Raw genomic sequence first — 13,291 nt, forward strand, 5'->3', positions numbered from 1 at the left:
CCAGAGGCAAGTCACATGTGAAGTGAGTGTGTGTGTGTATCAGCAAGGGGCCCATTAAATTTTTTTTTCTCTGGGCCCACTCCAGCCTCGTTACGCCCCTGTTTGCACCTCTTCTCTTAAAGGCTGCGAAGCTTAAAACTACACATATATTTGTCATCTGTGCTTTCTGTAAGGTTACCATATTAAAAAAATGTTTAGAAGAGAGAGTAAGGAGCTGGTTTTCATTTTGGCTATTTTATTAAAAATTCCAAATGGTCTTTAAAAAGCACGTACTCCCCCAAATCCCCTAATCAAAGCTAAGGTAATTCATTTGTATACTCATAGTTAAGGTGCTAAAAAAACAAAACTGAATGGCAAACAGGGGCACTGTAAACAAGAAACCAAATTTACAAGAAGCTTAGTGCAAGTTGGCCTGGTTAACAGGAGGGATCAGGTACCATGCTAATCATCAAGTGTATTTATTATACATGAACCTCACACATCATGGTCAAGTGGAGCTCATAAGAGAGAGAGAGAGAGATTGAGAGAGAGAAGAACAAAGCCTGAAAATTAGTCAACATAAAAATAGCATCAAACACCACCTGGGGAAAGTTAGTAACTGAGGTGATCCGAAGCATCATGTTTTGAGCAGTTTCCCTAAGAAGAGATATAGGAGCAGCAAATCTCATTAGTCTGAAAAGGAAGTTGGGCTACATTTGATCTTAGGGCCAAAATTTGTTTGTTATTTCTCTGTGTAAACCACCCTGAGCCATTTTTGGAAGGGTGGTATAGAAATCAAATGAATGAATGGCTGGCTGGATGGATGAATGAATGAATATACATGTTAAGCTAAATGCACAGAGTGAGTGAGTGAGAGTGTTCAAGTTAAACAGCAGCTGAAGGGGACACTTAACCCTTTCCCCTCCTGCCATAATCCCAAATATAATCTCACACACAAATCTCAGGGACACACACAGACACCATAAACTGCCACTGACCTAAAGGGAAACTCCCACTGGTACCAGTGGAAACTTCCTTCCTGGGGCAAACAGCTGCTTTGTGGGTGCAATTTTTATCAGCACAACGAGAAAGGGTTAAATACCCCCTTCCTGTGCATCCTCATCCTCATCCCAATTCCATATATAGCTTCCTAAAACCTGGAACACATGCAAGGGCCAATGGTCACTGGGGCTAGGAATGATGAGAGTGGTAGCCCAACAACATCTGGGGACCCAAGTTGGAGAAGCCTTGGGCTAGGGACTCCAGCCAACACCCTGCAATAGAATGCTTCTTTGCAGTAGAAAGCATGAAAGGCTGTCTAGAAGAAGGCTGGACTAGATTGTTTTGAAGTTGCCTTCAGCTCCACAATTCTAAGAAAAAGCAGCCAGTATTCCTCCTATTACTCGCAACAACATCAGTCTGGGCTTTTCGTATTCAGTATGACAACAGAGGAAAAAACACTCAACAAAAACATGACCAAACAAAGAAGCCAAATCCTTGTTAATGCCAGAAGCCATGTTCATCTAGGCCAACTCCAGTTAACGTCTAATTTTTGCCCAATGACATTTTGCAAGAACCGGGGGGGTGGGGGGAGATACCTTTGCAAAACCAGCTTTCTACAAACCTCTTTCCTTTGCGATAACGAAGCACAGCTCTGCTAGAGCTACATTAAATCCTTGCTGATGCTATCAAGGTCCCGTCTCAAGCCGTTTGATTCACTGAGCTGGTCGTTAAAAGCAGGATGGATTTTTATGGTGCACGGGGAGTGATGCACATTTGAGGGCTGGACTGAAGTGACACAGCAGGGAAATGCTTGACTAACAAGCAGAAGGTTGCTGGTTCGAATCCCCACTGGTATGTTTCCCAGACCTGTATTGGGCAGCAGTGATCTAGGAAGATGCTGAAAGGCATCATCTCACACTGCGCGGGAGGAGGCAAAGGCCAACCCCTCCTGTATTCTACCAAAGACAACCACAGGCCTCTGTGGGCGCCAGGAGTCGAAATCGACTTGACAGCACAGCACACTTTACCTTTACCTAAAGATTCACCCAGTTTTCCATAGGCAGTGCGGGGGGGGGGCATGGTAGAGGCATTTCCAGTAATGGACGGCTCTACCGCAGCTCTTTAAGCTACACACACGGACAATCCAACAGATTCCCCCCAAAAAAAAACTGTGAAGGAGGCAAAAGAGCACTGAAATCTCGAGAGCCATTAAATGGGACTTCAGTGTGTATCGAGATGAACAGAGTCCGTCCAAAGTGCACTCAAGGGCTGGCATTTGTCTTCACTCCTCCTGTGGCAAACATAGACTGTGTGTCCTGCTGTACATAACTGGGGTGACCCAGCTGTCAAGCTGCCAGCATTTCAGCCACTCCAAGCACAGGCAAGACTGGTTCTGCATGTTTCTGGGAGGGGAAAAAAATACTGACTGATGTCACAATTCCCAGCCACACTTACTCCTCTCTCCTTTTTCAGTGTTTCAAGACACTGATTTAAAGTAAAATAAAAACAAACGACCAAATGTTTGCAAGTATGAAAACTTGTTAGCAATGCTTGGGGGGGGGAGGAGGGAAGAAGAGGGGCAAAAATGAAATCAATATTTTATGTGGAGATTGTATGTTTGAGAGGTAAAAGGAGAGAGGGGCACCAGGTCACCCAGCAGCAGAAGAACCTGCACCCAGTCCAGGTCGCAGACAGATCTGTGTGCAGCCCTTAGTCGGGCCAGCCATGACCTTTCAGGGGAGGTGCCCTGAGTGATTTCTGATCTTCAAAACACAGCAACAGTGATGTGGTTTGTTATGGGGTAGAATTCAAGCGATGGTTTCCCAAAGCAGACTTCCTCATGCAGGGTTGCAAGAGGGGATTCTGGTCTCCTCTGACGATTCCCCCACCCGGCATCTCACCTTTCACTGGTGCTTCTGACTGGGGCTCAAGGCCAGAGGAAGGCTCAGCTCCTCCAGCTTCTGTCCTCAGTCACTGCAAACTGGAACCAGGACAGGCAGCCTGTCAAGACAAGTGCTAAAGCAATGCCTTGGTGGCTCCCCAAGGAAGCAACCTTTCCAGGAGGTTCTTCTCTGAAAACCTGCATTAGGCCCATGCAAACCCGTTCCCTCTCTTGCCCGTGATCAGAATTGCAGAGATGTGAAGAGAAACCCTGAGAAACGAGGCTAGTCTTCCTGAAACACTGGAAGCTGCTCTCAGAATCCTCCAGATGTTTCGACGAAGCAGAAACCTCCAGATTCACTTCCGGTGAAGTGTGGAGAAAACTCTACAACACTGCAACAGGCCTGGGACAAAGGAGCTCTCCTGGGCAGGTCATCGTTGTGTTGCCTCTAGCGGCCCTTGGTGAACTGCTCTAGTCACCAAGTGAGTGGCAGGACACCTCGGACCACGCCATCTGAGCATGGAGAAATATTTCTCCAGCTCTCTTGGGCAAGTATCAAGCTGCTAGGAACCAGAACCCCCGTTTCAGACAGCAGCTCCCTGCAAGGATGAACAAAATTATCTGCTGCCACACTTCTTGGCACTGTCTACCCAGTTAGGTGCCTAGGAGTTAGGTCCCTGCTCCCAGATCAAAAGGGGGACATGTCTCAAGAGAGGACAAGACACCACGCACACACACACACACACACACACACACACACACACACACACACACACACTTACTTCCCCAGCAGTAGTGAAAAAGCAGTGGGTGAGGTAGGTTCAGACACAGAGCGGAGCTTCCTTACGCCAACACTTCTCACTCTTGCCAATAGCTGCCTCAGAAAATCAAGTGTGCTGCTATAAAGAAGTGTGGGCCATTACTTCACCAAGGGGTGTGCATTTGCATATTTGAGTGGCTCATCTGCATGCCATTCATAGGCGTGGATGAGTAACAAGCTGGTGGACTCTTCCCCTTACCACCCGCTCCCACGGATTGCTCCCTGGAAGCAAGGCCCACTTTGTTCAAGGGCGCTCACTCCCTAGTAAGTGTGTCTAGATTGCGGCTGTCATCAGAGAGATCCCTGTTCTGGAAGTGTAAACATGACTGTCCACTGTGAGTGTGGCACGCCTCAGAAGAAATAAGTACACACAGAACAAAAAGAGTTACAAACAGTTTCCCACCCAAGGGCAGCTTCACATGGGCCGAGATTCAAGAGCTACTTGAGGGGTGCCCACAAGCTCGGGCATGCCCAGAGGGATGCCCAGAAGGGCCAGCCCCACCCCCCACTGCTTTGCCAAGTCCCCTTCTTTTCAAATCCACTTGCCATGCTGCAAATGTAGGCTGCTGCTCAAGAGGCAGAAGCCCAGAGTCCTCTGGGGGGCAGGAACCTAGCCCAGCTTTTGGGATCTCAGCCCTCGTGACTTGCTTCCCACATCAGAACCTGATAATCGCCATACAACCGATAATTGCCATACAACTGTAAGAGCGACAGCCCCCACCTCCAACTCCCCACACATGAAAGCAGTGGCAAAGAAGTGCTTAAGTTGTCAGCCATGTCTAGCTCATTGTGGAACTAAAGCCCAGCTTGACTTTGCTTGCAGTGCTGCCCAATATATCTTGGGCCCGACTGAAATGTGCCCACCGACTTTTGCAGCCCCATTACCTGGCTGAGAATGGTTGATTCTTTTGGGCAGTGGCCACAGTAGCGTTCCTACCAGCGACCACTTTATCCCCCAGAAGCCCTCTCGGAACAATGCTATGGGGCACAAGTGGCTGCTAGAAAGAGGGCTGCTAAAAGTGGTGGTAGGGGCAAAGAGTGGAGGGTGAGCTAAGGAGTGTTCCCCTCCCCCCACACACATACACTGTAAGCCAAAAATGCTCAGTGGAGTACTCCCAGCTCACCCCTATGTAATGCCCTAATTACTATTTTTTTAAGGGAATGGAAATACTCCAAAGAACATCCTGTTTTGGACCCACTGCAAGTTACTGGGCAGAAGAAGCCATCTTCAATCTGCATATCTCGAGTCTGAGACGCAAAATTATGAGCAAATTTAGCACCCCCCACCCACCCACGTTGGCTGCTTGCAGGCCTTGGCAAATACCCCTTCATTAAAACAGGCCAACAGATTACTAACGGACCACTTGCCCTTCCCTTCTTTCCACTCAAACTCTATCCCGGTTTCCATCATAGTCTAATACATGCCATTCATTCTCCCCCTCCCCTCTGGGGAATGCCCTAGATACAGCAGGAGCTGCACAAGGCACTAAGGCTAAAAGGGGTCAGGGACGGGGGTGCTTTAAAAAATATTTATAAGGAGAACCAAAAGGTAGCTAAGCTAACAAGGCTGTTTGTTTCTCATCTACGGAGGGTTTTGGAGGAGCTAAATTCAGTGTGGGTACCTGACTTCCAACTCAGCTTTCCTCTGTAAAAACTGTAAACAAGTCAGAAGTGGGACCATTTTCTACAAGAGCACAGGCAATACGAGAAGCTATACATCAATTGTTCCTCCCCTGCCCCCCATCGCCTTCCCACCCCCACCCTGCCATTTCAATTAAGAGCCGCCACCCTCGTGCAGGGCTTCTGTTCGTTATCCTTCTGCTGCTCTTCTGGGCTCACCGCTTCAAGCCTCCTGCTGCTGCCGACTCCCCACAGATGTCCTCTGCGCCGTTTTTAATATGCAGCCCACCCGCTGAGCTGCACCAGCAAATGGCTTCTCATCTAATCAGAAGCAAAGAGGAACGCTGGGAGGAATTTCTTCAAGAACAAAAGCCAGTCTTCTGCTCTTGGAGACTTTTCACAGGACCTCCACTGCCTGTCTTTTGCAGAAGTAGATGGACATTTTCTTCTTTGAAAAACTCAGAGAAGAGATTCAGTTGTCAAGCACGACAGGGAAAAGACATCATCATTCAATAAATAAAACTCTATCAAGGGGTTCAAAATACAAGTAGCACCCACAGTTGGCTTCTAGACTTGATCACACAGCATCCTTACTGTGAAACAACCTTGCTGAGAAAGCGGAAAGGCTTAGCTCGAAGGCTTGGGGATGATGGGAATTGTAGTCCAACGCCATCTGGGAGCCCAAGGCTGAGAAACCCTGGCTTCGATGCCACTGGGCAAAGTCTGCACCCCAGCAGGGAGATAATGCTGGGCACCGTCGCTCCGAAGAGAGCGTTGCTTTGGGGGAGCAGAGAGGGGAGGGGAGGAGAGAAGTGCAGGTCGTCAAGCACTGGTCCCATCCTCTTCGATAACCCGGTTCATGCTGGTGCCGTGAGTGATGTGAGTCACTGGATTGCCGCTGAGGTCCCTGGTGCTGCTGTGATGCGACTGGTCGTTGAGCCGGTGGGAACTGCTGTGCCTGGAGTGGTCAGTCAGGCGGGACATGCTGCCGTGAGGGAGTCGCTCTTCGATCCCGCGGTAACTGCAGGGGGTATACCTAATTCATAAAGACTCATCCATTTCAGTAACAACGTAGGCAGGACTGGTTTTTACAATCCAAACAGGTGACTTTAAAACAAAAACAAAAACAAATCCTTACTTCAGAGCTCCTTGGTTGGAGCACAGGCTTCGTGTGCAGAGGATGCGAGGTTCAAAGCGCCCAGCATCTGCGTACCAAAGAGGCTTGGGGGGGGAACCTGCTTTGCCAGGCTTTTAACTGGAATTAGTTTTAAGCTGTTTAGTTGTGTTTCTCCCATGAAATTGTTTTACCTGTTTTAGTCTGTGAAATGGTTTTTACTCCGTTTTACATTGGTTGTGTTTTAAACTGTGTACACCACCTAGAGATACGCATTTCAGGTGGTATATGGATCTCAGAAAGATCCGGCCGGGCTCGGTGCCCTTCCACCGCTTGGGAAGGCGGCCATGTGCTGCCCCACTTCTGATGCCGCCTCCCTTCCCCTGCACCGGCCTCACCTTCCGGGGGTGCTCTGCTCTCTGGACCTGGCTGCTGTTTCCAGACCCAGTTGGTGTCTGCTGCTGCAGGAGCCCACTGGCCTATTCACAGGGATGCTGCTGCTGCTGCTGCTGCTGCTCTCTGTCTTGCAGGCTGGTCCTGGAGAGACCGTGGGGAGGAGAGCAGGCACCGACGTGGGAGCAGCAGGGTCAGGGAGACGAGGTCGTCAGGGGACACGGCAGCAGCCAGCTAGATCTGAAAAGAGCAGCTTGGGCCCGAACACACCCAGAAGGGGAGGCCAGTGCAGGGGGAAGAAGGGCAGTGTGGCCCAAGGGGTGGGGGTGAGGGAGGCAGGGGGCAGGGCCCAGGCCAGCAAAGGGCGGGGGGGGGAGAGATGCAGTGGAGAGGAGGCCAGTGAGGTGGCAGCAGGAGGATGAGCGATGCCCACAGTGGAATGGAGCAAGGTGGCTGCCCTTGCCACCCTGAGGTGCACACACTGTCTGTGGCCATCGCTTCCACTGGTCTCAGGGGGCAGCTACTCCGGAAAAGATTGGAGTGGTGCTGCCAGTCAGAGCCGGCAATGGTGAGACTCACTGTGTTCCTTAAAAAGAAGCCCATCTTTCAGCGAACATTACCATCTTTTAATGCAGGTGATAGTACATTACCTTAGAGAGCGCCTTCTCCGGCATGATTCCCACCGCACGTTAAGGTCATCTGAGGAGGTCCGCCTGTAGTTACCACCATTGCGTCTGGTGGCGACTCAGAGGCGGGCCTTCTCTGTAGCTGCTCCTGGGCTGTGGGATGCGCTCCTGGCAGGAATCCGTAATTCGAGATCATTACTGTCTTTCAGAAGAGTCCTTAAAACCGATCTGTTTGGCCTGGCCTTCCAGGGTTTTTTATATTTTAAATATATTATGTTTTAAGTATTTTAATTGTTAATGGTTTGTAATGATTGTGTATAAAGGACTGATTTGTGCGTTTTATTTTTGCTGCTGTGCACCACCCAGAGCCATTTGGAAAGGGCAGTATATACATGTAATAAAAAAACAACAAACACTGTATTTATCCAAAGCGAAGATGATTCTGAATTTAAGGCGACCCACTTAAAAAGTACAGGTTAAAAACAAATTATACCTGCATTTACTCAAAATGTTCTGAATTTAAGATGACCTCCTGATTTCCAATATCAAAAAACTTGGGGGGAAACTAGTCTTAGATTCAGGCAAATAGAGTATTTAGCAGATAAATAGAGGGAGGAAGCGATATATAAAATATGGAAGGATACATGTCAGGATTATGAATGCCCTGTTTCTTCTTTTTTTATACTAAATAAATATAAAAATATTTTTCTTGCACTAAAATAAATAACTCTGTTTATGAGATGAAAAGCAAAGATTCAGGTACTTGTTGCTTCCCTGTTTCTGCTATTTAAGGTTACCTGCAGAGCTTTTCTTAATGTTACTATTTTACAAGACGTAATTGACTGCTTTAGTTTGGGGTTTTATGCTGCTGTTTTATAGAATTGCTTTGTTTTTATTGTTTTTGATTTTATTGTGAGTGTTTAAAATTGTTAGCTGCCTTGTGAGACTTTGGCCTAACACACAGGATATAAACTAACTAACATACACAAAATAAAATATTGGCAACAGGGTAACAGTCCCACCTGCCGTCCCGTGATCTATGCAAACTGCCGTGGTAGCTGCTGACTTTGCTATGGACGCTGCCTGCTTTGCTCCGCTGGTCGTCCATCATAGCCAGCTGGGTAGAGGAGGCGTGAGTGGAGGTCCCCTGGGTCGAGGTCCCTCTGGACTTGCGGATGATGGGTGTGTTGGGATCCCTCAAGAGCGACTGAGCAAAGTCAGGTTCCTGTAGAACTTGCCGGCTCTCATTCACAACCCTGGAGAATCAAATAGTCCAGCAGTTCAACATCAGAAAGATGGAAAAGCAGCAAGTATAGAAGGAAGTGGACCTGAGTACTTCACAAAAACCCTGTGGGTGACAATACAAGGTCTGAAAGGAAATGTGCTATCGCCCTCCGGATCAAAACGCTGACAGTGACTGGGAGTTGCTGGAGGAAATCAGGGAGGCGTCAAGGAGAGGCAGGGCAGTAATAATGGGTGACTTCAATTACCCACACACAGACTAGGTAAATTCACAGTCAGGTAATGACAAAGAGGTCACATTTCTAGATATGCTGAATGACTGTGCCCTAGAACAGTTGGTCATGGAACCAACCAGAGAGAAGGCAACCTTGGACTTAATTCTGCATGGCACCCAGGACCTGGTGCGGGATGTCAGTGTCATCGACCATTTAGGGAACAGTAACCATAGTGTGATCAAATTTAGCATACATGCAGGGAGAGAATTACCAAGGAAGTAAGACACAGACACTTTGAATTTCAGAAGAGGAAACTTCTCCAAAATGAGGAGTTTGGTGAAAAGAAAGAGGGAAAATCAGTAGAGTCACTTCACTCCAGAATGCATGGAGTTTACTCAAAACCACAATACTAGAAGCCCAGTTAGACTGTATACCCAAAAGGAGGAAAGATACCACTAAGTCCAGGAGGATGCCAGCATGGCTAATGGGTACCATTAAGGAAGCCATAAAAGGGAAGAAGACTTCTTTCCGAAATTGGAAGGTCTGTCCAAATGAAGAACAGAAAGGAACACAAACTCTGGCAAAAGAAATGCAAGGTGACAATAAGGGAGGCAAAAAGAGTTTGAGGAACATTTAGCTAAAAGCATCAAGGGGAATAACAAAAACGTCTTTAAATACAGCAGAAGCAGGAGACCTTCCAGGGAGGTGGTTAGTCCGTCAGACAATGAGGGAGTGAAAGGGATTATTAAGGAGGATATGGAGGTTGCAGAGAAGCTCAATGAGTTCTTTGCATCCGTCTTCACGGCAGAGGATACTGAACATATATCTGTTCCTGAACCAGGCTTTTTGGGGATGGAGGCTAAAGAACTGAGTCAGATAGAAGTGACAAGAAATGATGTTCTAAGGTGTCTGAAAAAATTAAAAACTAGCAAGTCGCCAGGGCCAGAAGGCATCCATCCAAGAGTCCTTAAAGAACTCAAACATGAAATTGTCAACCTCCTTGCAAAAATATATAACTTATCCCTGCAATCAGGCTCTGTACCAGAGGATTAGAAAGTAGCAAATGTAACACCGATTTTCAAAAAGGGATCCAGGGGCGATCTGGGAAATTACAGGCTGATTAGCTTAACGTCTGTTCCAGGCAATTTGATGGAAAGCATCCTCAAGAATAAAATTGTAAAGTACATAGAAGAACAGGCCCTTCTGGGGGAGAACCAGCATGGCTTCCGCAAAGGTAAATCTTGCCTCACCAACCTTTTGGACTTCTTTGAGAGTGTCAACAAGTGTGTGGATCAAGGTGATCCAGTTGACATAGTATAACTGGACTTCCAAAATGCTTTCAACAAAGTTCCTCATCAAAGTCTCCTGAGAAAACGTAGCAGTCATGGGATAAGGGGACAAGTACATGTGTGAATTGCTAACTGGTTGAAAGACAGGAAACAGAGGGTGGGTATACATGGAGAGTTTTCACAATGGAGGAATTAAGAAGTGAGGTCCCCTAGGGATCTGTACTTTTAAATTCCATATACAACAGAAAAGAAGTTCTTGCCCTCAAGACACATTTCTGAACTTGCGTGAAAGTTCCCAGCCAAAGCAACATATCTTGGAAGTGTTAGGAATACAGCCACAGAGTGGAAAAATCTCTATTTTATTGTACTTCTTGTGGTGAAGCCTCCACCACTGATTAGCGATAATGGTTCATGAACACTCTTTAATTCTCCAGGGAACAGATGTCAGAATGCTAGAAGTCCAGCTTCTGTGCAAGAAGCGAAGGCGTCTGGTTGGGATTAAAGCTCACAAGGGCATGTATAACTTTACTAGGTGAACAAGGATGATGCTGATTAGGCAATAAAATGATAAATGGGGATCTGAGGGAAGGGGAGAAGAAAGAGGTGGCAATGTGAAGAAGAAAAACACAGGATTCAGGGAACTGAAATCAGAAATAGCCTCTGACGAAACCTCAAAGCAGTTAAGGCCAGGATAGAGTATATGATAAGCATGGGTGTCCACGGGCAAAAGCTACAATACTCCTACGTACAAGGGTGTAAACCTCACTGAATCCAATGGGAATTCCAGTTCAGTCCAGGGGGAAGCTTCCCCTTCTTGCCCCTCTCCTCTCTGTACACCCATGATGGTAAGAGAAGGAAGATCAGTGCACTAGCCAGTCTGAGTAAGAGACAGGGTTGCTAAATAAAATGCAGCAGCATGGGCAGTGAACTGAATAGCACGGAACCAAGAAATGATGAGTAGTGAAGATCAGAAAAGGAGGAATCAAGAAAGACGTAGGACTGCAGGGAAAGCTCACGTGGAGCTCAGAGGTTGTACCCTAGTGGCAGGAAGGAAGCAGGCAAACCAAGGAGGCACAGAAGATTGCTAGGACAAGGTCCAGGAGGGTTGTTTTACCTTTAAGATGTGCACGGAAGAGGATTCCACAAGTTTCAATTCCTAGTACCAATAATATATGACCTGGGAACCGCAACAATACAAGGAAGACCAAAAAGCAAGGGGCGGTGGGAATAGGGGTGCTAAATTTCACATAATGAACAAGTCCGTTAATTATTTAGCTGCAGGCTTCGAGGACGTGTGGAATAGCTCGTGAGCAAACTCTTCACTACAAAAAAATAGTTTGATTCCAGGCAAGGTTTAGAAGAGAGTCTTCCATTGGAAGACTCCAGCAAAATATTTTCTGCCTTGGACAACAGAAGCTGCTTATCCTTGTCATCTAACATTCCCCTGGGGCAAGAGTCAGTTGTTCACGGGTGAGAAACTAGGTCGCATGTGTCCTCATGCCGGCAGGCAGGCCTCTTTCTCCCTCTCTAGCCATGCCACTTCTCAGGGCTCGACAAGGAGCCATGACACCTAGAAGTTTAACTGTGGCACCCAGACTAGGATATTCAGGGTGGAGTTATTTAATAAAATAAAAATAAATTTTGTTCCAGGCAGCCCTGTTTCTCTTACGTTACTTGTAAAGGGGATAAAGAGAAGCCCACTCCCCTCCATCCTTCCCCCGTCGTTGCCACAATGTATATCACTAAGTCTGACCATTTTGCCCGCCAGTTTTTTTCTGGTTCCTAAATTTTGGGGCCGACATCCAGATCCAAAGAAAATTTGTTGAGGCCTACCACTGCCGAACCAAAGCTAACAGCCATCATCATGGTGCTATGTGCAATTCTCTGGTCAGGGGGGAAACTCCGCACAGCACGGTTGTTGCTCCCTCTGCACATGTACACAGGAACAGAGGGAGGAGCAGAACCACAACTGGAAGCAGTCACACCACTTCACTACATTTCTCTGCTGGAGGAAATGCAGAACAATGTGACACTTGCTGCCTCTATGCCTGCACACCAGGAGAAGAGAACGGGGAGACCCCAGACTGACAGCAGCCACAGGACTCTGCTGTTGTCGGTCCCTCCTGCTGCAAATTGCTCTTGGCAATGAGAGAGAGAGAGAGAGAGAATGAATTCTAGTGTTAGAACATCAAGGCATTCAGATGACTAATGAAGAAGGTGAAGTGCAGAATGCTTCATCCAAGATGAGACCTTCTAAATTTGGGTCTGCGTTCATATTGGGGTTCACCTCTCACGGCTGCCAGCCAGCCATCCTGCCGGTCCCCCACTGCCCCTTTCCCCCAAACTTATCAGGCAGCAGGACAGGGCAATGGCTAGCGGAAAAGGGGCAATCTCTGTGTCTTTCCCTCATTCAGGAGCCTAGAATGTGGGAGCAGCAACACGCAGGCAGCATTTCTGCACTGCAGCATTCTAGGGCAGGGAAAGCAAAGAGTGAGACAGAGATGGGTATCTTGCTTCTACCCCAGATAGGCTTGGGAGAAGGGGGCTAGGGGCTCATGGGAAATGCGGTGGTTTTTCTGAGAGTCCAGAAAAAAATAAATCATAAAAAACAAGTGGAAATAGAGCTGGATAAAGGGGAGTTTGCTCAACGCCAGTGTTGACTTCATACTTTCTTACTAAGGAATTGCCTTTAAAAAAAAAACAACACTCCTGAAGAACTGTTTTATTAGAATTGGAACATTCATTGAGTTATAGCAGTTCCCACCTGTTGCCTTGCCACCTTTTTACATATCAGAAAAACTCACTCTTTTTTCTTGCGCCCGTGGAAAAAGCTGGCCCACTCAAAGCAGGTCTTCTTACTTCCAACCCAGAAGACAGAGGGGATCCCCACGATAAGAGCCATCAGATACTTCATCAGAAAGAGGATCAGGTCCGGGCGGCTCATCTGGGTGACCTGGAGAGAGAATGTAGGGGCAAAGGCTACAAGTTTACTACTATGTTTGCTCACACACCTAAAATAATTGCTATTAGTAAAAGGCTAGAGTAGAGGTTTCCAATCTGGGGTCCTCCAGCTGTTGCTGTACTACAACTCCCATCATTCCCAGCTAGT

At 47.3% G+C, this 13,291-nt stretch overlaps 1 protein-coding gene across 6 annotated transcripts in view; it reads right to left on the reverse strand.

Moving 5' to 3' along the window:
- Positions 1 to 215: 215 nt before the first annotated feature.
- FZD3 (frizzled class receptor 3) overlaps positions 216 to 13,291 on the reverse strand; it is a 53,278-nt gene continuing 40,202 nt past the window's right edge. For 5 of the 6 annotated variants that reach the window (XM_053249390.1, XM_053249400.1, XM_053249414.1 and 2 more), the window contains 3 exons: positions 12,987 to 13,135; positions 8,459 to 8,692; positions 216 to 6,339 (listed from right to left, as the gene is read on the reverse strand). In XM_053249390.1, the coding sequence (XP_053105365.1) occupies positions 6,126 to 6,339; positions 8,459 to 8,692; positions 12,987 to 13,135 (597 nt within the window). In that variant the 3' untranslated portion in view covers positions 216 to 6,125. The remainder of the gene's footprint in view (positions 6,340 to 8,458; positions 8,693 to 12,986; positions 13,136 to 13,291) is intronic. The other variant, XM_053249421.1, reaches the window with a different exon arrangement.

This window comes from Hemicordylus capensis, chromosome 1, assembly GCF_027244095.1.
Source record: "Hemicordylus capensis ecotype Gifberg chromosome 1, rHemCap1.1.pri, whole genome shotgun sequence".
Taxonomy (NCBI): domain Eukaryota; kingdom Metazoa; phylum Chordata; class Lepidosauria; order Squamata; family Cordylidae; genus Hemicordylus; species Hemicordylus capensis.